At 40.8% G+C, this 23,627-nt stretch overlaps 2 protein-coding genes across 6 annotated transcripts in view; one reads left to right on the top strand and one right to left on the bottom strand.

Annotated features, from left to right (window-relative positions):
- Window positions 1–14,240, top strand: part of LOC146495093 (hyaluronidase-1) — a 21,372-nt gene extending 7,132 nt beyond the window's left edge. For 2 of the 3 annotated variants that reach the window (XM_085145761.1, XM_085145763.1), the window contains exons 2-7: window positions 3,482–4,115; window positions 5,783–6,031; window positions 6,612–6,758; window positions 7,058–7,144; window positions 8,938–9,120; window positions 10,786–14,240. In XM_085145761.1, coding sequence (XP_085001887.1) covers window positions 3,540–4,115; window positions 5,783–6,031; window positions 6,612–6,758; window positions 7,058–7,144; window positions 8,938–9,120; window positions 10,786–11,172 — 1,629 coding nt within the window. In that variant the 5' untranslated portion in view covers window positions 3,482–3,539 and the 3' untranslated portion in view covers window positions 11,173–14,240. Of the gene's footprint in view, window positions 1–6; window positions 4,116–5,782; window positions 6,032–6,611; window positions 6,759–7,057; window positions 7,145–8,937; window positions 9,121–10,785 lie in introns of those variants that run through there. The other variant, XM_085145762.1, reaches the window with a different exon arrangement.
- borcs6 (BLOC-1 related complex subunit 6) lies at window positions 13,121–23,627 on the bottom strand. Of its 3 annotated transcripts, none has more exons than XM_085145764.1 (7): window positions 23,543–23,627; window positions 21,032–21,660; window positions 20,452–20,638; window positions 20,067–20,249; window positions 17,285–17,448; window positions 16,641–16,724; window positions 13,121–16,242 (listed from the first exon to the last, which is right to left on the bottom strand). In XM_085145764.1, exons 2-7 carry the CDS (start codon window positions 21,647–21,649, stop codon window positions 16,117–16,119), a joined length of 1,362 nt encoding a protein of 453 aa, XP_085001890.1. In that variant the 5' UTR covers window positions 21,650–21,660; window positions 23,543–23,627; the 3' UTR covers window positions 13,121–16,116. The 3 variants fall into 3 exon arrangements, with proteins under 3 accessions (XP_085001890.1, XP_085001892.1, XP_085001891.1); XM_085145766.1 differs by having other exon boundaries at window positions 21,032–21,657; XM_085145765.1 differs by having other exon boundaries at window positions 21,032–23,599.

Raw genomic sequence — 23,627 nt, 5'->3', positions numbered from 1 at the left:
GTATTGGGCCACATGTCCTAATTCTTGAATTCATGCGCTTTCAGTCTCATGGCAACAGGTTTATAAAAATCATCTAGCCATGCAGTCTGTCTTTACAAACAATTGTGCAGTAATGGTTCATTCCTAAGTGCTACTAGATATTCCATAATCAACTGTAAGTGGTATTATTGCAAATTAGAGGCATTTAGGAATTACAGTAAGTCACCCACAAAGTAAGGCTCCATGTAAAGTTACAGCGTGGGGGTCACTGAGTGCTGAGGTGCATAATGCATAAAAGTCACGAGTGCTCTGCTGACTCAATAACTGCATCGCTCAAGATGTCCTTTGGCATTAACATCAGTACAAACACTTTATAGCATGGGTTTCCACAGACAAACAGTTCCAGTATTGGAAATCCCAAGTTCTCAGTATCCATGCCCAATGCTCTGTATATATGCACTGTATATAAAAGATGAACACTGCTTCTTGGTGTGATGAATGTGCTAATGTGCTAATGTGTAAGAAACCCCTGGCTCCAAAAAATGGCTCCACTTCTTAATTTATTTAATACTGTAACAGCCTCAAATCTTGTTGAACACAGCATCATTTTAATTTAGTAAATTATACTCCAATTTATGGTAAAATTGACCATAAAGCAGGGTACGCTTTAGGGTATGGCTACCTTGTGTGAAGTCTCTACCTACTGAGTGGACATAGATTCACAGACAAATCCACCGCTGTCATGTCAGTCCTGGTCCAAGACGAGGGTTTGGAGGCAAAAATTTGATCATTTAAAATGTCAAAAAACCCCAACGTGTAATATATCCACTCCTTATGCTAGGGCACAGATGCAGTGATGTTGTCTAAAGTCACATATCTCTGCATGCTACCAATTTAATAGACAGTTTGCCTGGCATCTTTACCCCCATTAAAAATTTATATTTTGTATTTATATCGTGAGCAGATCTTGGTGCATATCTGTGTCAGTTCACACAGATAATGATGCTATGGTGTCACTGCAGAAGTATTCCTCTGCCACTTTTAGCAATGCAGAGTCTCCCTCCATTATTAGTTTTTCTGCCTACACAAAAAAACAACACAAGTGCTGTTTTCAGTTCTTATTAGCTCATATCTTGCACTGCCTGCTGAACAACACTCCTTCAGAGTACGACAACAGTGTCTCTCCCTCCCAATTGGACAAATGTTTCCATGGACAGTTCTCTATTTTCTAGTTTGTGTGTGTGTGTGTTTTGTTTTTGTTTTAACAAGAAGCTGCAAGAGATCTTGCTCTCCCCTCCTTTTCTACAGAAATGTAAAAGGATACCCGGGCATTCATAGTTCATTATTCCTGAGCAAGCCACTCACTCACCCCAGTTTAGACTTTTAATCACTATATTCTTATAGTAATTACTCAAACGATCCAAAACTTCATGCACATTCACTGGCAGGAAGCAAAAGCAGTACCCCTTGTGCCGCTTTGAATAGTGTTAATCTAAAACAATAAAGCGTCCCACGACAAAAAAAGTAAATCTTTAAAGGCTGAGGTCCAAACATATGCTTAAATGTAGTCCTACACTAACTAGACTTGAATTTTCTCCTATTTCCCCCCTCAGTTTTCTCTAGCTCTCTGAACTGACAGGATCATTTGGTGCATATATTAGCACTTCATTATGATCCAAATTAGCCGAGTGAGTCACACAGTGGTCACACTGAATAGAAATTAAAATGTGACTCATAAAGTTACTTTAAGGAAAAGAGTGTTATAAATGAAAAAAAAAGTATTTTACTCCATGTTAAAGATAGCAAAACTATTTAAAAGTGTTTATAGCATCAGTGAATTTAAGGGTGAAATAAATATTTGAAACTTCTTATCTACTCTCTCAGAACCAAACACTCTTGTAACCTAACAAGATTCTCAACTACTCAGCGTAAACCACTGGTGCCATGTGTGTTTGTGTGTTGTGTACCTTCAGGATTTCAGGGGGTTAATCAGATCAATCAAAAAGAGCTGTATTAAGCTTGTAGTAGAAATATCAAAAGAGGCTATTGGTTTGATTGAGGTCTCTTTCTGAGAGCAACAGTGGGTTACAGATGTGACCTGTTGGTCTCAGGATCTTGTGCCTGCTTGTTGCAATGGTTTTTGAGGGCTCCAGCAAGCCGTGACCTCCAGCTTGCACTGGGGTGGTTTGCAGCTGAGCATGAAGCGGCTGAGATGAGAATGAGCACTTCCAAGTCAGAGGCCATAGTTCTCAGCCAGAAAAAGGTGGAGTCCCCCCTCTGGGTTGATTGAGTTGCTGGCCCGAGTGGAAGAGTAGTACCTTGGGGTGTTGTTCACATGGGAGTAAAGGTTGTGGGAGACTGATAACAGATTGGTGCGACGTCTGCAATAGTGCTGTACTGGAAAGAACTGAATGTGAAGCGAAGTTATCCATTTACTGGTTGACCTATACGTTCCTTTCCACACCAATGAACGACAGCTCTGGGTAGTGACCAATATAATACAGACACAACCAGTGAAAACGAGGTTCTTTCTGGGTCTCCCTTGGAGGTAGGGTGAGAAGCTCAGTCATTCACGAGGACTCAAACCAATAGTAGGCAGTTGAGATGGTCCAGACATCTGATTAAGATGCTTCCTGAGCACCTCCTTAGTGTGTGTGTTTTTTGGGAATCCTACTGGCAGGAATCCCCAAGGATTGTTGTTGTTCCAGTCAAAATGGAGAAGGTGGCAAAGGAGAGGGACATCTAGACATCTCTGCTTAGACTGTTTGAAACCCTGCAACCCAGAAAATGTATCTATGAAACAATGTATTTTACTGTGCTGTTAGTCATTGGGCATTTTGTCAGTGTAAAAGAAGAAGATCGGGTTTTGTACAATGTGACTGATACATGAAGACTGAATTTTACCATTTAGACCTTAAAAAAAGCCTTTTCAGCATTTCTGACTGATAATAATCAGTACTGGTTATTAAATGCAATCAGCAAAGCTTATGTATTAACAAATAAGATCAAAGTTTCCCATCCTAACTGTTGCAACAAAATGAACACAACTGCAAAAAAAGATGGCCATCAAGCCAGTTACTGTCCTGAGAAGATGCAGTGTCAATGAGCACATCTGGTCATGGATGGTGGGTTTCTTTCCTTCTGGACTTTCCTTGTAAAAAATAAGTTATATCAATGTCTAGTGTCTCTCACCAACATGTGGTGAGTATTGTTGAGCTCAAGCAGATGTGTAAAGTGCACCATGAGGGCATCATCAAACAAGTGGAAAGCCAATTCGAATGTTTACATACATGTTTAAGATCCACAGATATCTGGGACAAGTTATTCCCCAGTGACGATTCTTAATGTTTCAAGTTGCTCTAATGAGCTCAAATTACCAACAACAACTAACTAACAACAAATAACTTGTTCATCACTTGCTGCACACAACTTGATGGTGACATTGTTTAGCAACTGCATCTCTTTACAGAATAAAGTTTAACTCCTGCTTTGTGTTTTCCAGGAACATGATTCGCTGTGAGGGGCTCAAGGAGACGAGAACCTGAGGGGGAACTGCTTCAATGGCGTGGACTGAGCCCCGGTCTCATCAAGACCCACAGCCAAAACCAAAACTGAAATTTTACCATCTCAGAACTCACTCTGCTTGTTCATCAGCTCTCTTTTTCCTCATGATTGCTGCCTTTGCTGGCATCTGTACAGCTGCTCCACCGCAGCCAGCCTTCCCCCCTCTCCTGTCTGGACAGCCTTTTATTATCTTCTGGGGTATCCCTGATTCTTCCTGCTCTGGTCGGCCAGATCCCGGCTCTTTCAGGATGGAACGGGACAGCCGTGTAGCTGTCTTTTATGAAGATACATTGGGGAACTACCCTTACTTTGTAGATATAGACACGCCAATAAATGGGGGACTACCACAGCACACACGGCTGGAAACTCACCTCCAGAAGATGAAGCAGGACTTAGAGGAATCTTTACCTGCCCCAAGGTACCTTGGTCTGGGGGTACTGCGTTGGGGTGAGTGGGTCCCTCAGTGGTCGAGGAGTCGAGAGAAGCAAGCGTTATATGTGGAGGCATCAAAGAAACTGCTCAAGGGTTTTTTTCCTAACTGGACCCCTGCAGAAGTGGAGAAGTGGTCAAAGGTAAGGAAAATCCAAGGTGGTAGAAGTAAAGAGCCACTATGGCAAGAAGAAAAGCTGGTGAAAAGGTAAAAATGCTAAGATGAGTTCATTTTAAAGTTCAGGGCAAACTCGGAAGAAGCCAACTTTGTTTTAAGAAAAAATGTTTGATGACAAATTCAAAAGAAATGCTGCTACTAACAGCCCCACTATGGTCTTTTTTGCTTTTGGTTATCACACCAAAGTTGCATCATTAAGCAGGCAAGATTTTAAAGTAACAGTGTAAAAAACTATAAAGAGAAAGACGATGAGGAAATGTGAGGAAGGAAAATGTAGAAGAAAGTCAGACTGAAAATTTGGTACTTATCTCGTGAGTGTATTTTATGTGATGACTCACTTGGACAAAGTGATCCTTGGCATCATTTTGTAGCAGAGAGATTATCATTTAAACCTCAGCGTGGCCTTAGAAAATACACAACTTGCATTCATTTAGACAATTTGTGTAAACATAAATATGTGTAAATAAGATATTTTAACCACATATTCACACTTAGCAACTCTAAGCAGTTGTGTTTATGTAATAAAACTGCTAAAGTGATTTCAGATGTATTTGGTGTACTGTCAAGGCCAGCATGGTAAGAGGCATTTTAGTAAAGGCAGAGAATATTGCTAATAAAATGTCAATCAAATCTAGTTTATCAACTATTTGTAGTAAACTCTTAATAAATTATTTTAAGGTAATGTATTTAAAAAATATATATTGCTTTTGATCTGTTGTAGGTCTCTTTCTGTGACATTATAGTTCTGCTGGGTAAACAGTGGCTGGTAACTGCAGCACAACCAAAACTACAATGTACATACAAAGAAATTCATATTAAACAGAAATTTACATTAACTACTTGCATTCAGTACAGACAGAACCTCATAGATTTGAAACAGAAATTCAGAAATTCATAGTTGCTGCAGGAAAGTAATTTAAATTGCAAAATGACAGAGGCGCTCAGTGACCAAGCTTTTACACAGGAATATAAGCAACCAGCTGTGCCGAATCCCCTATTGCAAAGAAATGTGTCACAGATGAGTTGTGTTTATCAGTGCATTGGCTTCTTCTGGGGAGGCTAGTCTATCAACTATAGTGTTCCATTGTGTGCTCTTCTATCCAGCCAAGCTTTTACTGTATTGGCAGCGTGTTTGGAATCATTATCACACTCAAAAATAAACCTGGTGCCAATTAGATGCTGTCTAGATGATACTGTGTGGTTAAAAAAGCCAAACCCCAAATCCTCAAATGTGTTAAGGACACACTGCACACAAGGCTAACATATACCAAGTTTTATTCCAATAACAGTTTAGGAATCACCTTGCTGGTGCAAAAATACAACTTCATGTCTCTCAAACTGTGTTATATTTGGCATTTTTCATAGATACAACTAAGAAAATGGAAATAAATTATGTGCTTTTGCAACAGACTGCTAGTAACAAAGTGTCAAAAAAATACTGTTGATACTGCCAAGAAGTCCTGTTCATTGATCTGATAAGACCTGCTTGTACATTTCTGTCATCTTGTGTTGTATTTTGTTGTTTATCATCAAATAAAATGTGTCGGGATGATGACGTGCCCAAAGTTTTTTTAGCCCACAAAACAGAAATTTCCCCTTAAAAGACATAAAGATCTGCTCATGTTTTCACAGGTGGACTTCGAGGCAGCAGCCCAGTCAGTAATGATGGAGACTCTACGGGAGGTCAAAAGGTTAAGACCCAAAGCATTATGGGGCTTTTCCCCTTACCCTAGCTGCTACAATAGCGACCCAACTCAAACCATGTTAGCCAATTACACCGGCCAGTGCCCCCCTGCAGAGATGGCTCTTAATGACGAGCTTTCATGGCTATGGAAACGAAGCTCTGCCCTCTACCCTCTCCTCACCCTGGAGAAGCTGCAGGTCAGTAACTTTTCCACGTGTATGTTTTAGGTGAACAGTTTTATTTGCTTGTAATTGCTATTATGTATTGCTATTATGACCCACCTTTATTTGTATGATAAAACTATGATAACAGAAAACATTGTGTTTAGGGAGCACTGAAAACCTAATCACTGCCATGTGTACTTCAGCTTGTCTGGCAGACAAGCAGAGGGAAAACTAGGGAGAAGAGAACAAGTCCCAAAAACTGTTCTCCAGCTCAGTCTCACTTCTTGGGCTGTCAAAATCTACCCGACTGTTGAAAGGCAGCTCCTAGTGTAAAACCAAAAAAAGAAGAAGGTCACGTCTGGTTTGAAACCTTTTACCTGTCAGAGTTAATGCATGCCAACATCTCTGTGAGTCAGAGATACAGTACCGAGAAGACCAAAAAAAACGGAGTGTTTTTGCATTTGACAAAGACCAACCAGTTTCAATTCTAAAACGCTGCACCGTAAACACGTGTCCATGTCAAGAAGAAACTTGGAAAAGGAGCTTTGATCACCACAAGATGACACCGTTTATTTCTGTTAAAAGTGTGTGCATTATGTTTGCTTTTTTATAGAGTGGGACACCTGGAGGCAGGCTTTTTTTATCCAGTCAAATAAAGGAAGCACTACGAATATCTTCTGCAAGCGGGACAGAGTTTGACCTTCCAGTATTTCCTCTTGTTAAGAGTGTTTATGCCTCAACTAACACTTTTTTATCACAGGTAAGACATAAGATACAATTATATACACTTGTAGTGCACAGCAAACATATTTTACTTAAATAGTCAAGCAAAACATAAACAGATGAAGTGCAGAAGTTAATTCCAGTAACATATTCCAGTTTAAAATGTAATCTCAGAAAATGTGTTTTTCTGTTGCTTCACAGCTTCCTTATGGGATTATGATTCATGGCTTAATAAACAGATACTTCCACTGTAATATACACTGAATATTACAAAGCCATTGTATTGACCTTTCATGGCTTAATTTATTGCACATTTTCTTTGTCTTTTTGTTACAGGCTGATCTGGTCAGCAGCATAGGAGAAAGTGCTGCCATGGGAACAGCAGGAGTTGTCATGTGGGAGAGAAGTGAGACTAAAACAGAGGTACACACTGTGCATAAAGACCACAGCATGCTCTGCACCCTTATTACTTCTGAAAAATGTGGGACACTGTGTGAAATATAAATAAACAGAAAACTGTGTGATTTGCAAATTTCATAAACCCATATTTTACTTCAGTAGAACATAAAAATATGTCAAACTGTGGAAATTTAAAAAAAAAATTGGCTCAGTTTAAATGTGATGGCAGGGGTGAGGGCAGCAAACGTCTAGAAAGGGGAAACATTAGGTCAATTAGGTAAACTGGCCACAGGTCAGTAACGTGATTGGGCATAAAAAGAGCATCTTAGGGTCTTAGAGAGGTGGAAAACATTCCACAGCGTAAAACTGTGAAGACTTTTAGGATTGAATCATCTACAGTACATAATATCATCAAAAAGAGTCCAAAAACTTTGAGAAATGTGTGGGTGGAAGGGACAAGACCAAACATCAGTACTGGATGGTCATAATATTTGGGCCCTCACACAACCCTAAATTACAAACAGGCTCGATTCTGTCATGGAAATCAGCGCATGGGCTCAAGAACACTTCCAGAAATCATCGTCCGTGAACACAGCTCACCCTGCCCTCTACAAATCCAGGTTAAAGAGATATATGAGCACAATCCACATATCCTCTCCGGGCCAAAGCTCATTTAAAATGGACTGAGGGATCCCTCTGCATCCCTGATGGTGTCAAAATTCTGCTCTTGCTCTTGACGAAGGCGGTCGCACATTTCTCCTCTCCTCCTCCTCCCCTCCCTTAGCTTCCCTGCTTAGCCTCTTGTGTCCTTGTCTAGTCTCGTGTTTTTTTGTATTACTTTTCCCTGGAACACTCTCTCACAGTCCGTTCTCTGAAACCTAAAAGAGAATTATGGATTTGATCAACTGGTCCCTGAATGCAATTGACAGCCCTTTCTCAACGAGAAGTTTGGGCTTGGGTGAGCCTGAGTGCTGAAGATATCTACCTATTCGGAACCATGATAACAGGGTTCTGGCTGATCGGAGCTGGCTTGGCCCTGACTTATCGAAGAATTAAGAAAGCGGACCCGGCTGTTCAAACCCCCACAAGGCTGCCCGCTGGGACTGAAACGATGGGACGAGACGTGAGTTTCTCAAAATGGGCTCATTGAGTGCAGCACGGATAAGATCTTGGAGAAGCTTACGGCTGCCGTGAATACTCAGAATAAGATCTCTGAGTGTAAACTGGATCACATCTTGGAGAAGCTCACTGCGGTCGTGAGTTCTCAGAAATCGGCTCTTTGTGCACAAGAATGACAACATCACGGAGCGTAAGTTTGATAACATCATGGAGAAGCTCACGGCTCTCCAACGGGAGATTGAGAGACCAGTGTCGGACTGTTAGAACAGCTTTGAAATTCATGAGTTGTTCGCACTAACGTAAAAACCACCATCACTTCATGCGGATACCCCTTTGGCGCCAGCTGCGGTCTCAAGGCTGGAGCTGAACAACAACACCCTGATAATGGACTGTGTTTAGACTGTTCTTCCCATTCTATGCAAGGCCACCTGGGTTGGCTGGAAGACTAATGTGGGACTAATAAAGGTATATCAAAGTATGGGGGTGCATTAGTGATGGGAGCTACAACCCTAAATCAGACACGAATAGGACAACATTCCTCTCTCAAAAGTCCGGCAACTGGTCTCCTCACCTCCCATATATTTTTATGTTTGCATTTCAACTTTTGTGGTCTGCTACAACGCTTAACTTCATAAAGGAAACTTTCAGAGAGTTTCGTCCATTTTCCTGTTTATATCAAACTGCCTCTCTTTTTCCAGAGAGAGTGCCAGGAACTGGCTGAGTTTGTCCGTAAGGTCCTGGGACCCTACTCCATCAACGTTACCACAGCAGCTCGACTCTGCTCAGCCTCCCTTTGTCAAGGAAGAGGTAGATGTGTCCGTCAAAATCCAGAAAGCTCTGCCTATCTCCATCTCCCACCTCCATCCACAGTGGCTGAAAAGGTGAGAAAATACTATTTAAAGCCATTTAAACTTCAGCTTCCTGCATGTCAGGAATCATGCTTGTGGAACAGCTGACAAACACATTGTGGTACCAGAGGCTATATAATAAAACCTAGATTTCTACAACTGATTCACAAAGACTGCTTACTGTAGTTTACAGGGACACAGTGATGCATGCTCCTAACCTGCTGCATGTTTGAAAAGTTGGAAACATAAAAGCTAATTTTGAAGAAGAAAAATTGAAAGAAAACCAGGTATGCTTTATCAGGGGGAATATAAACTAATCTCAGAGGGAACAAAAACAGCAGAGAGTTTGACCGCTTGAGGATATTCTGTGTTCAACAGACAAGAAGACGGCAGCTAAGATGCAAAAGAGGTGGATGCAGTGGAGTCTGATCCTCCACAGCAGGAACACCGTGTTATTTCTCTGTAAATGACTAGATCAGGATTTCACAACACTCAGTACACACAGTTAGGTGCATACACCTAATGGCAATGATGCTTTTTTGAAGACCATAACATTGGATTTTAAATCAAACAATCAACACGTGATTGAAATGTAGACTTTCAGCTTTAGTTCAAGGTCTTTTGCATTAACTTCATTAATGTGAAGCACAGCTGTATTTATGTATAGCCCCCATTTTCAGAGGATCTAAATCAAAAGGGTAGACTAATGTAATTTTAAATATTATATTAATGATTGTTTTTAACACTTGGATGAAATCAGTTGGAGCCTGAATGCTAAAATCCATGTACATTACCCAGCGCTGGGATTCGTCCCTTGAGATACTGTTATCGTTTTACTGCAGTCATCTTCCACTGCTACTTGTTTTAGACTGTCTGTATTCAGTTTATTCCTCCGTCGCTGAAAATCACGCTCTGTTGGCTTGAGATCAGTTGACTGACTTGTTGCTTAAAGAATGTCCCATTTCTTTGCCTTTAGAAACTCTTGGGTTGATTTTGCAGGACGCTATGGGTCATTGTCTATTTGCACTATGATGCGCTGTCTGATCAGTTTCTCTCCTTCTCCACACTTTTCTCTTTCCATCATTGGGAAGAGAAAAGTGTGGAGAAGGTGTCAAGGTTTGTTAGCTTCATCTGAGTCTGCATGCTTCTGGGGGGGAAAAAAGAAATAGGCAAACCTTTTAAGTGGTTTCTGGCAAAGTCTGACCTGAGCCTTCTGGTCTTGAGTGCAACCAGTGGTTTGTGCATTCGTGAAGGTGTCTCTTGAGTGGGCCTTCACAATGATGTATCTACCTCCTCAAGAGTGTCCCTTACTTCATTAGATATTGTGAAGGAGTCTTACTTAACCTGGGAAGTAATTCTGGCATCATCGTTTTCAGTTGGCTTCATGATTTTTAAGGCGTTGCTGAGCTGGCTTGGGCATTGGCTTCTTTTTAAAAATGTAGCAAATTGTTGATTTGATTTGGTCACTTCCTAAATATTTGTAAGCTCTTCTTTGTTTGTCTCATATTGACAGTTTCAGTCAAAAGCTATCAAGTAAAAGGTCGAGACTTGGAAATGCCTTCAAATCTATTGTCTGGTCTATTGAGTAGTTCTTAAAGTGCAGAAAACTTTAGACTAATACTCCAAAAAACTGCAATATTTCTTGTGAGAGTAAATATAGTAGTGTTTGTTACTGATAACATAATTTTCTGCCATCAGTCTCAGGTGGAGGCAGCAAAAGCCACAGATCTGCCGGACACAGACACTAAGACAGCTGAACCGGATCCAGCTGAAACCTGGAAGAAAGACTTCCAGTGCCAGTGGTATAAGACAGAAGACCAGGATGTCTTAGACCTGCAGTCTCCCAAAGATGGAGTGTCTCTTGGAGGAACACTGGAAGCAAATGCTGGAGGTGTAACAGAGACTACAACAACTGCCGCAACAAAACGTGCCTCTGTGACAGAATTTAGTGGGAGTAGCACAGCTGGTACTGGAACTGCACCTTCACTGGAAGCATCGACAGATAAGGGTACCAATTCCCCGAGTGCCCCAAGCATCACCGTTTTGCTGTTGCTGGTGGTTGGAAGCCTAAGCCTGGAACCTTAAATTTTGAACTGAACAGCCTTCCTCTTGGAGGACTGCATCAAAACCACACGTGTGAGCCCTTCTGAAGTGCCCTTGAGCAAAACATCCAAACCCTGCCAGGTGCAGACGATTAACCAAGTGTGTGATCTGAATGGTGCATCATTAAGAAAAGGACAAACTATGACCAGAGCTGAGGGTGAAGACCTACCACTGGTTGTGCCAACAGATTCAGGTTACACTGACTAGTTGGATTTAAAGAGAAATGACTAATAAGCCAGAAAGTCATCCAACCTCGCCACGCACTGGTAACGTTTGTAAAACTGCTTTGAGGTTTGTCCGTGCATGTGTGTATGGCCAGAGAAGGCCCAAAATACTCTGTATTTCAAGAAATGCGTCATGTTAAAGGGCTGGTTCAAAAAGAAATGTTTTATTTTATCATGAAATAAAAGAACAGAAGAAACCACACAAGCACACACATATGTCAGTGACTGATTTCACATGCATGTAACGAAGGCTGCTGTTAGTTACAAGTGTAGATGATCCATGGTAAGGGTGCCTGGGCAAAAAACCCAAAACTATTCACATCCCTGAATCATGGTCCAGGTAAGTGAAATGTCACATTCTTTTCTTATTTTTGGAAGCTCAACTTTGAATCTGCTTTTAACAGGGAGTTTATTTAAAGCTTCGCATGAAGAATTTAAATGCAAATTTCCTACACAATGAATGTGTGTCATCCTTGGGCTACATATTTACCATATTAACACACACACAAAACTCACTTAAGCTTTACATATCATAAATGTTAATACTGCTGAGATGCAGCACATATTTTCTGAGTGCTCTGGCCTCCTCTGCCTGAGTTCTGCAGGAACTACACCCGTCCACACTGGGAAACAGTCACTGTAGGAAAAGCTCAGTTGTAAACAATAAAATGAGTGAAGGCACAATTCTGGTTTGCCATTTCACTTTCAGGGTCACTGGATTTCAAATCTGGGCTCAACACCACATTTTCATGGCTTACAAAGAAAACAGTAAACGCAGTACTCCAGACAAGCTGCAAATTCATATATATAGTCTTATGAATAAGACGGTGCTGTCCCGTGAAACTGAAGTACACTTGATGATCCAAGAGCTTGTACAACCATCTTTAGATAATCTAAAGAAATCCTATTTTGTGTGACTCTCACATTGTTGCAGAAGAATTTTGTCCCACTCTTCAATACAACCTCGCTTCAGTTCACCAATGGTTTGGTTTTATGCACAGCTCTCTCAAGGTCCTGCCAAAGCATTTCGAAATCTGCGACGCTCTTATCAATGGATGGGTTTTTCTCTTTTTTTCCAGTATTTCTTTCACAGGTTTGTTGCTGTGCTTCACATCATTGTCCGTGCACGACCCAACTCTGACATTTGACTCTAGAATATTTGGTCTTGGATTCTGTGGCTGCAAAACAAGCCCAAATCACCATCCCTCCACCACCGTGCTTGGCAGTAGGTATGGGTATGCTGTGGTTGGATTTCACGTGGTCCTGTGCATTGTAGCCAAACATGTCCACTTCGATCTGGTCTATCCAAAAGACATTGTTCCAGAAGTCTGATTAGTCTTTTCTAACTGTGGGGTCATGAACTTAAAAAATTAAGATGTTAACTAAGGCCTGTAAAGTCTGAGTCAGAACATATCACACAGTTACTTTGGTTGAATCTGCTGGGACGTCCATTCGTGGAAAGGTGAATAATCTTTCTCACTGTAGAATGATGGACTTTTGTTTGCAAGTGGCTTTTTAACCCTTTGCAGACTGATGGGCAGCAGCAATTGGTTCTTTAGTTTACTTCACTGCTGATGTCTTTCCTCCTGACTGCTACTTACACTCCTAAGTCCTCTGGCAGCAGTAAAGATTCATTTTTAATCACAGGACTGTAACAGAATACTGGAGGTGGTATTCTGTTAAAAAAAGCTCCAAATGTTTGGGTCTTTTTGCAGCTTCTGTAAATTTATTTTTCAATAAAATATACAGTCAAGACAAAGGGTATCTAAATCATTTTAGTTACAGAAAGAGATCATATGTACACAGGTGCCTCTGATTGTAAAACAGAATTTAAAAAACAAAACAAGAAAATGACATTTCCTCTCTTACATCACAGCTCTATGATGTTTCTCTTGCCTCAAATATCTATCAACTCTTCCAGTAACTTTTTTTTACTTTACACTCTCCTACAAAACAGCATTTATATCTTTACACACATGTACTGGTATATGTCAGTATAACTGAGGGAACCTGGATGAATATTAACTTTACTATATACCTTGAAATTTTAATAACATTTCCTGGCTAAAACCCTTTCCAATGAGGTTCGAGGGACATAATTAAGAAACCAAAGAGCAGCTTTACACAAACAGCCATCATAACCAATTGAATGTATTTTTTGGCTTGATCTTTACCGCACTGATAAAACAAGTGCAGAGCGGCATAGAGGGGCACGTTTTGCAGAGTTAATGCGCTGCTCTGAGCTCCACATCCACATATGACACTTCGTAAAGATGTTTGAAAGTGATTTAATGGCTGAATTAAGCTTCAATATTATGTTCAAGATTAAAATGTATACTTACCTTGCTTACAGTATTGCTCAGACAACATTTTAGATTAAAAATGACTTCAGTATTTGGTTTGGATCAATCTTGAAACGCTACTGACAGAAATGTATGCTGAGTCCAGTGTGAGACAACCAAAACAAGGCTCCTCATTCCAAATGACATCTATAATAAGGTTCGCTCTTAGAATGAAGATCTTCAACACATACTCTGATCTAGATTAATCCCACAAGTGCAATTACAGCAGACATTTCATTAAATTAAGAAAGGCTGGGAACAACAGCAGGGCGACGCTGCACTCACTGGCTTTATCATTGGGTAAATTAATAAATGCTTAAGTAAACCACCTTAGCTCACATCCACAGGCCGCAGCTCTTTTTTGTTGTAACACTGTGTCCACTATGCTGACATTATAAAAAGTTGCACAACAGTTTATCTGCTGTCTGAGTAATTTCTCTCCAACCCTTCGATGCAATCAAAAGCCAGAGCTGTGAATCAAAATCATTTTTAGCATTTGATTTTCCAGGTTTCAAACACATTTATTAAATGCAAAAGTACCCATCTTCACCAAAGTAAAACAGAAAGCTACAAAACCTCCAACTTGAGTTATTCACCACGTTTAGCAGCTGATTTAAGTCCAAAGCTGGCAAAGCCCTCACAATCATTCTTCAAGAGCAGTTTAATGGATTTAAAATGTGTTTTTGAATGGAGCTATTCTAATGCATAAATCATTTCTTTAAATTGGGTGAACAGGAACCTAACCAAACACGATACAATTAATGACACTGAGCAGTGTTTTTGTAGTTACTCGCCTGGAAATAAAAAGACTTTCAGCAGCTTCAGATTTCACTGGAAATCAATCTTCGCTTTTTGTTTTTTCTCGTTATTTTCAGTTTTGTGTGGCTGCAGTGGTTAATTTTTCTAAGTGGTTTCAGTCAGAGCTGCATAGAGTGTAAAGTGTTTAAACCTTGGAAATCGAGTTGTCACAATGTGCACATGAATCTTGTTTTATAAAGCCACGTTGAGTCACGACTATAATCATGAGGGGGACAGACTGAACAAAAAGAAGACTGCACACTGATCTGAGCCCTTGGTTTGTGTTTGATGACAAGATGAGATGTTATCTCTGGCTACAAGTTATGGAGGCATGTAAATCATGTATTTACTTAATCCAGTCAGTCTCTTGGGTTGCTAATGTAAGCTAGCCAGCTGTCTTCAGATATCAGGCTGATGCCATCTCAGCACAAACAGTGCTAACGAGAATGAGATCAGACATTCAGCCCTGCGTGTGCTCAAAGTTACAATGCTTTTATTTTTAAGTTACGCACAATAATGCTGCCCCTTGATTGTGTTTTACAATTTAGCCTATCAGATGCACTTTACTTAGTTTTACAGTTTTATAGGATGTAAGAATTTAGGTTCTCAAGATGTGATGCAGCTGAATAATGAAGAATTAAAGTCAGGAGATCAACGTCAGTATCCAGCCTTATAAATGGCATCTAAAAGTCAAAGGAAATTAAATACCTGAAGCTGTTAATCTTACACGTAATATTTAAAGCCACTGCGAAGGCTGCACAACATATTTTTCCAGTTATGTACTCAACATCATCTTGGACTGCACTGACAGAGTACGGACTGTACTGGTTCCCAGTGGCACAAAGTTTCAGTGTTTTTGAACAAGCACGCATGCTGAGGAAACTGAAAACACACAAAACACGCAAGGACAAACAGACATGACACAACTGTAATTTCGCTTGCAGTGAAAGAATCTGACCCTTGTTGCATAAGATTAAAAAATAGACTTTCTGTTCCTGTGCAAAAGTCACCGCCTTCTGAGCAGTTTATTATTGCCTCTCCAGTGGCGGAGAGACGGAGAACGAAACATCACCTCCATGTGGGGAACAGAGGTTAGTGCAATCTGAACCAAGCAGGCTGGACGGAGACCAACTCACTCCTTTTAGACGGTGAAGTGAAAAAACAAAACACAAAAAAAAAGAGCCCATTATCCCACCTTCTTTAAGGATCTGTCCATGTGCATGTGTCCACGGTGCAAGTGTCTCTAAAATTGGTTAATTTGTGAGATTTTGTTTCTTGACAACTTGGATAGCGTAAATGTTGTGAAAAGGAAAAAGCTCAGTCTGAAGAGCGAAATAAGCACAGTTCATCTGAGATCTCACAACACAAACATGAGGAACGTCTAAGCCAGTCCAGAGGAACTAGGAGTGCCAATAATCCAACATGCCGAGCAGCAACAGTTCCCGGACTCCACGGGTGTCTTCGCTGCAGTATGTGTGTGTGTGCTACCTGCACATGGGTGGGTGGGTTGCACACATGCGCCTGATGCTAGACCTTTGCATCTGGGATGTTTGTTTATGGTGTTACTTGCAAATTGCCTCCAGAGTGTCAAGGGTGCGTTTGATATCGCGTATCTGCGTAGCCAGGTTGTGTATGGGCTGCATGGAACGATCCAACTCCTCGCAGCGAGCCATTAGTGTATACATGCCCTGTGGAGGCAAAACCATGGACGACAGAATTTATCAGAAAAGGAATAATTTGTACTTTAAAAAATAATGTGAGGGGGTTTCCCACTGTGGTCCTGATTTAAGGTTTTTCCTCATTAACGGTTTCTTTTCAGGTTCACAAGTTAGGAATGCCTTACGTTAAATCATATTTCTGTAAAGTGACCTATCATGTAGCGACTGCAATCCAAAATCCAAACCCATAAACAAAACTCGTGTCCAAGGAAAATCCAGCAAAATGACATAAGCTGGGCTATCACTATTATTTAGCTAATTAGGTAGTAAAGGGTATAATGCATGCTCTGGTGGACCCAGCAAACAGCAATCTTTACTTGTCACATTATGTGAAAGGAACAGACACAAAAACAGAAATTACATGTCACCTTTATACTCATATCTACAGACTCTCCCAGGCTGTCCACTGAGTCTCTGTAGGTCTGGATATACCCCACACTCAGAGCTGTCATCTGCATAAAAGAGATGGTTAAGAGATTAAAGAATAGCACAAAAACAAAAGGGGAGAAATAAAATAGTAACATAAAACATGAAGACCCTGTAATATATCTACATACACCCTCAGAAGTGCTATTACAGGGTTAGACCCCTTTTTGCCTTAAGAGCTGCATTAACTCTTAATGGCATAGATTCAACAAGGTGCTGGGAACATTGATGTCAACATGAAAGCATCACAAAGTCGCTGCAGATTTGTTGGCTGCACATCCATGATGTGAAACATGCTCTTTGGATTGATATCTGGTGACTACAGTGAACTTGTGATATGAGGTGTTGATGGAAGGCAGGAAGCTTTTATGTTGTTTATGCCAAATTCTGACCCTACCGTCTGAATCCAAAGCAGAAATCGAGACTTATCACCAGGCAATGCTCTTCTCAGCTGACATCTGTGACACCCATCCACACCTTAAACTACTACGTAATACACAGACTTCAATGACGTGTACGTGTTACACTTCTGACTCAGACGACAGCATAAACAGGGTGATTTGAAGAAAGAACTACTAAGACTCACATTTTGGATGGTTCCATTGAGGCTCCGCATCATCACCTCCACACTGTGTGCCACTTCCTGGGTGTGTCTCTGAAGGTCCAAAAGGACGGTGGGATCAATGGGTGGTATATCTGCTGGTCGCCGTGTCAACCCTCGACTTCGGTAAATAGGACCCGAACAGTCCGCTAGTGAGAGTCATCATAAATTAGATATACAATATAGAATAGCTAATATAGAATATACTTTTTTTTAGATAAGCCATTAGCAGAATTATCTATAAAGTGCAAAATTATGGACACTGGAGGAGGAGATAAGCATATGCCTTCTGACTGAAATGCAGTGAACCAAATTCTAGTCGGACCTGTGGGGTGCAAAATTAAACTATAACTACAGTGAAGAAGGAAAAAAAAAAGGAAACACTGAATAAAATGAAACATTCTTATTTGACTGTTTCTCAGAAATTGAAACAACTTACACACTTAGCCAAGAGTGCCATGAGTAATTAAACCTTGGATTAAACAAACCCCAGTCAATAAATTGGAATTTAAAAACTGTTTCAACCTCTGAAAGGTTTCTGTCGGGCTGTGGCAGGACCTTTAACAAATCCCTTCAGTCTAAACAAGGTCTGTGCGTCAATCTTAATTGAATCAGCAGGTAGAGAGAATGAGCTGCCACAGAGGACATATTGACTGTGGCCCTGTGTTTAAATTGAGAGGCCAGTTTAGCTGACTCTCTCATCCAGGGGGGTTTCTGAGTGAAGGGCAGGGGCTCTGTGTCTTACTCCAGCAAAATCTGACAAGACGGATGGCTGCTAATGCACAAGCTCTGCCAGGTCGACCTGCTGAACCTACATAGATGATTTAATTTCTGAGACAGCGGCACACACACGTGTGGGATTTTGAGGAAAAAGAAACAAAACTTTTTCTCCTGGGGTTGGGTCTCCATCGTCTCCCCACAGCTCAGACTTAGGCTAATTTAATCACACAGGAAAATGGGAAGATGAGGAGAGGGGAAGAACAAAATCACCTTTTAATTATTACACTTATAAAATCTTATGCAGAGAGGACTCTGAAGGGAAACAAGCACTGGTGGAGGGTTTCACTAACCAAAAGGGTAACTTTTAGAGATTTCTCAATGATATGAGCATAAAGCTTAATGCAGAAACATTTCCTGAGCACGTAAGAGAATCACTAAGACAGGATAAACCAGATAGTGTTCATACACAGTGTAGAGTATCTACCTGTTAGAATGGCTTGTTGCTTCATGTTGGCACCATCACTGACATCATTCACGTTTTTAGCTTTGCTTTATTTCATTATTTGCTGCAGCAAGTGATGTTTCAACACTTAACTACTCTTCAACTGTAACAATCTGTATATATGGTGCACTTCCTAACTGAATAAACACATCATCTTTCCTTGAGTCAGTCACATGATTTTTCACTCAATCTATTGAGACAGAAAGTAAAATAAATAACTTAAAAAAATAGCGACTGCATGAATTGCTTAGCTTGTACCGCATTAACATTGTGTGATAACGGCAAACCAGTCAACTGCAGCTACTGCATGCTCAGAGGAAAAATTATACATTTATTAGAGATGCACCGATCAATAGGCCAGGGACCAGAAAAGGATGATTTTTTTAGTCTTCTCTGCTCTGACGAGTTCCAGTTGGTGAGACTCGGGAATATCCCATGCATGAACCGGTCTGGTTTATGCATGGGCAACATATGCACAGCGACGCACACGAATAGTTGTGCGCACATTGACAGCCATATGCTACCATGTTGTGAAGCGTGGAAGCTTTTCACTGTGAGTGAAGACACAAAGTTTGCTAAAGTAAACTGTAAAGGGGGGGTGGGGATCAAACCTAACCAGACCCTTATATCAACCACACCCAGCTGAACATGGGCATTATAAAGTAACTAAGAAAGGAAAAGACACCAAAGCGAAAACTATTCAGAGCTCTGACCCAGCAACCTTGACATGAGCAACGGCTCAAACCAGTAAAACCTGTAAAAAAGATAAAATGGAATTTGTCTGACAGTTATTCTTGTTACATAAATCTGTTGCACCTGCCTTTGTTTGCCTGAGGTAAAATCTACAATCAGAGATCTAACAGCTAAATATTTTAGTGAAATCAAGCATTCATCATTATATGTAAACTTGTCTCTTTAGGTCTGAATGTAGCCCACACACAGAGCTGTAAACCATACAGCTTAGAGTCCACACTCACACATCTATCACCACATCTGTCTTTACCGTGGAATTCTTTTCTCAAGCAAATCTGAGTTGCACCGATCAGATTGTATGCATTTGATCAACTGTCACTGAATGACCCCACAGGCCATTAAGGGATTCAAGCAAGCCAGTTCATAATAGGATAACCAACCATGGCAATTAATTTGCTTAAATTAGTACCTCAATTCCAATTTACTTATTATGGTCTAAGCAATGCATTAATGATGACTAGTCACTGACTGGGTGTGTTTGCCTCTGCAAGGAGGAGCAGGCTGTGAATCTTAAAGAAGACAACTGTCACTGCAGTTCAGTCCCACCAGCTATACAAATACCAATAACCTGTTGAAATGCCACATTCTACAGCAGGAGAGCTCTATCTGCATGTCCTCTACACCAGCACAAACTGTATACAGTCCACACATACAGTATGCATGTTTCTTCTGTTTGCACTTAGAATAAAAAACTAATACGGAAATACAAAATGTTTTCATAATTTACAAAAAAAAAAGAGAGGAAAAACTGTGTTTGAATAATGTCAATTATTCCTCTGACTCTTTACTCACAGTCACTGCAGTCCAGACTAGGCTTGGAGCTCATTTTGATCTTCTGCTCGAGGTTTTTTGTGATGAAGTTAGTCAGGTCTCCATCATGACTGACTGTACCCTCTAGTTCCAAAGCAGAGGAGATGGTGGCCCTTCGGCCCTCTGACTGGCCACTTCTGCCCCCTCCTCGAGCCCCTGAACCACCTGCAACCAATCAACAACTTGTGGTTACAAAACACTGTCGATAGTCAATAACACAGTTCAACGTGGAAGAAAAGTTAAACAATGTCACAAATTCCACTTCTTTTTACTTCACTCTGGTGCTTTACAGAAAAAGATTTTATACATTTCTCAGTTTAGAAAAGACACGAAGAAAAAGCCAGACCACGGGAAGATGCACATCTACCTCCACACGCGTGACTAATTTCATCCAGGCTCTTGCTGTCCTGCATTCCCCGCACATTGCGAACCCAGACCTGGGCCATGATGTGAGGAGGGCAAGGGGTATCATCTGAAGAAAGAAGAGGAGGTGGAGGAGAAGAAGAGGTGGAGGTACTCGGACCAGGGGCTGAAGATGAGTAGCGTTGTGAAGACTGGAAATTTTGGAGAACAAATAAAAAATAAAAAAAGTAGAGAAAATTTACTGAACCATGTGGAGCTACACATATCTCCTGTCGTTTACAGTGGCCACGCTTTTCTTTGATAGACGGCTTCTTTTCTCACTCTTAGGTTTATTCACTCTAAAATAACGACAATCATCTTGTCAATCATTGATAGTCAGCACGCTGCACTTTATTTTAATCCTACTGAAATTTGTCTGAAAGAGGTCATGTTCTGATGACTCAGCTACATTTATTTGCGCTGGCTTTAGTTCTCATTACATCTGCTGACATCATTCTCTCTTCCTCCTTTACCCTCTGCTCTCTTTGGTACACACAATCTAATAAACCTGAAATGTCAGAACAATAATCCGGCACTCCACTCACTTCCACCTTTGTTCTCCTTCCGGCGTGCTGATTCTCCAACTTGTTTTCATTCTTCTCATCCTCCTCCACATCCTGTTTCTCTGTCTCTCCATCTACATCCTCCTCTTGGCTGTTGGAGCCTCCATCCGCAGTCTCTGCTTCTGTCTGCTGCCTTTCTGTGGTGACTAGGTGTCCTTGCTGATACGAGTCTTTGGACTGCCTGTGCAATGCTGAGTCCCACAGAAGAACTGCATCAGCAGGGTCCACAGTCTTAGAGGCTTCATCAGGAATGTCTTTGTCTTTGGATCCTAGATCTGTTTCTCCTGTGCCTGTCACCGTGGGGAGGGAGGGGTTTGCCTCCTCAGGGCTCTGTAATGATAAGCTAGAGGTTCTCTCATTCATGTCCATCTCTGTGTCCAAGTAGCCTTTCCCATGGTGAACTAGGTTTTCCATATTAGCATCGGCATGGTTCTCTGTGTGCATGTGGGACTCATCCACAGATGCCTCCCCGGTACCTGGTACTCTACTTGAACATTTCACTGAGACCGGAGCTTGAGGGCCATTCTCCAGTGCAACAGGTGTCGCTACCCCGTTTGCCGTTTCTGGCACATCTGTGCCAATCACAGGGGAGAGACTCATCCCTCCGCCTGCTGATTACAAAGAAAGAACATTACTGGAAACCTGGAAGTGACTCTGCCTTTTAAATCTATAATTAAATTAACTGGTTTTACCATGAGCTAAAAGGGTTTTCCCACATACCAAAATAACATTTTTCATACAAACCATTTTTTAAAAACCTGAACCCATCTCATCCCCTTATACTTCCTTAACCATCAGCGCTAAACACTTAAGCACATTAGAAAGGATTCCTCACCTAAATTAGAAAATGTTTGATCAGAAAATTCGTAAACAAAGTCAAGAGTCTGACCAAGCATTCAATGCCATCTTTTGCTACAGTATTGAGTATTCAATGGTTTGGCCAGATCTACTTGAGAAACACGAGTCAGGGGGTCAAATATCCATCAATAGGGCCTGATGATGTGGGTAGAACCAATGAATTTTATCCAATGGATTATTTACATATACAGCAGTAAAGAGAATTTTCTAGATTTTTGAGTACATGGGATGTAACAGAAAGGCATGCAAACAAAAGTTTGCATACATTGATAATGGACATGAATATCACTTTAATTTTGGGCTTTTAATGATCTCCTTGAACTGGTCTTTTACCAGAGTGGAATGATTACACAACAAATATCTTTAATAACTTCAAAATAGAAAAATCGAGAATTGGGTGTAAAAATGTTAATTTCTTTGTGATTTCTGACCACAACTGCACATTATCAAATGTAAATAAGAATATAGTAACTACATTTTGCTATGTAGCTGAACAATGGCAGCTGTTTACGGTTTGTCATGATCACTTCGATGCATCAGGAACATCGTTCTCACCACTCCTAAAGCAGTTCTCATAACACTGACTGAACTGTGCAAAAGACTAAAACAATCAAAAAATTTTCACGTCAAACCAAGCAAAGTCAGTCGATGACGTCCAATCTGTCACCAATGAATATTGTAGGGCAGCTATTACTGTGTGTGTAACTGGCCTTGCTCTTCCCTTTATAGTTGAAAAAGCTTTAAAACTGATATGATTTAAAACACTAAATCAATACCAGACAGCATTAAGGTAAGTGATATCTGAAAATCTGACTGCCAAAAGTGTTAAAAACTGGTTTTCATGAATCAGAGTCAAATGAAAAATGCGAAATGAGAAGTTGAAGTATGTGTAGAAACAACAGCAGTGCGTAGAAACACAATAAGAAATGCTTAATGTGAGTAAGGAGACTTACGTTACTGCTGTAAAGAGAAAACTCTAAAGGCACAACCAAAAACAACAGGAGAGGAGTACATTCACTGAATTCACTGACTCCTCTTCAAAAGTAGAATAAGTGAATAATGTGCTTGGTCTCCTGACCTCTCATATGACGTACAAGACAATGGAAACAATTAGACTGTGAGAAGAAGGGGACTGCTGTGAGAATTTTCCAGAGATTTAAACACGTCGGTGTTAGCTGACACACTTATGGATCATAACAATTTTCCATAAAGACTGAAATGGCGTCGTACTAAATGGTTTAGCTCAATACTAAGCTACCTTAGTGTTCATATTAGCTTATATTTCCAGATTTTAAGACAGCAACGCCCGAAAATTACTGTGTGACAAACAAAGAGGAACTAAGAAAAAAAAACCCTGACAAGCATAAGTGTCTGCCAGCGCTGAGGAAGTTGTCGTAGTGCTGTCAGAGTCGCCTTGCTAGCTCCCTTTCAGCTGCCAGTGCAGTTAAATGACGTTAGCGCAGCGCGGCTAACATTAGCAATCCAGGCCTCCAACTCCCAGAACACTCACAGCTGGCTTTTATTGTTTGACACGGCTACATCAAAACGTACATTTAGTGCTAACCTTCGCAGTTACCTACAAGCAGGCTCATACAGCAGCGCTACAGAGCTCCGTTAGACGATAAAAACACTCACCTGAGGAGTTTCTATCCTGACAGATGTAAGCAACAACCGAGTCCGATGAAAATATCCTTCCGCATCAAGTTCCGAAAGAAATGTT

This window comes from Neolamprologus multifasciatus, chromosome 20 (genome assembly GCF_963576455.1).
Source record: "Neolamprologus multifasciatus chromosome 20, fNeoMul1.2, whole genome shotgun sequence".
In the NCBI taxonomy this organism is placed as follows: domain Eukaryota; kingdom Metazoa; phylum Chordata; class Actinopteri; order Cichliformes; family Cichlidae; genus Neolamprologus; species Neolamprologus multifasciatus.
The sequence above is the reverse complement of the archived record's forward strand: the minus strand, read 5'-3'. Positions and strand labels throughout refer to the sequence as shown.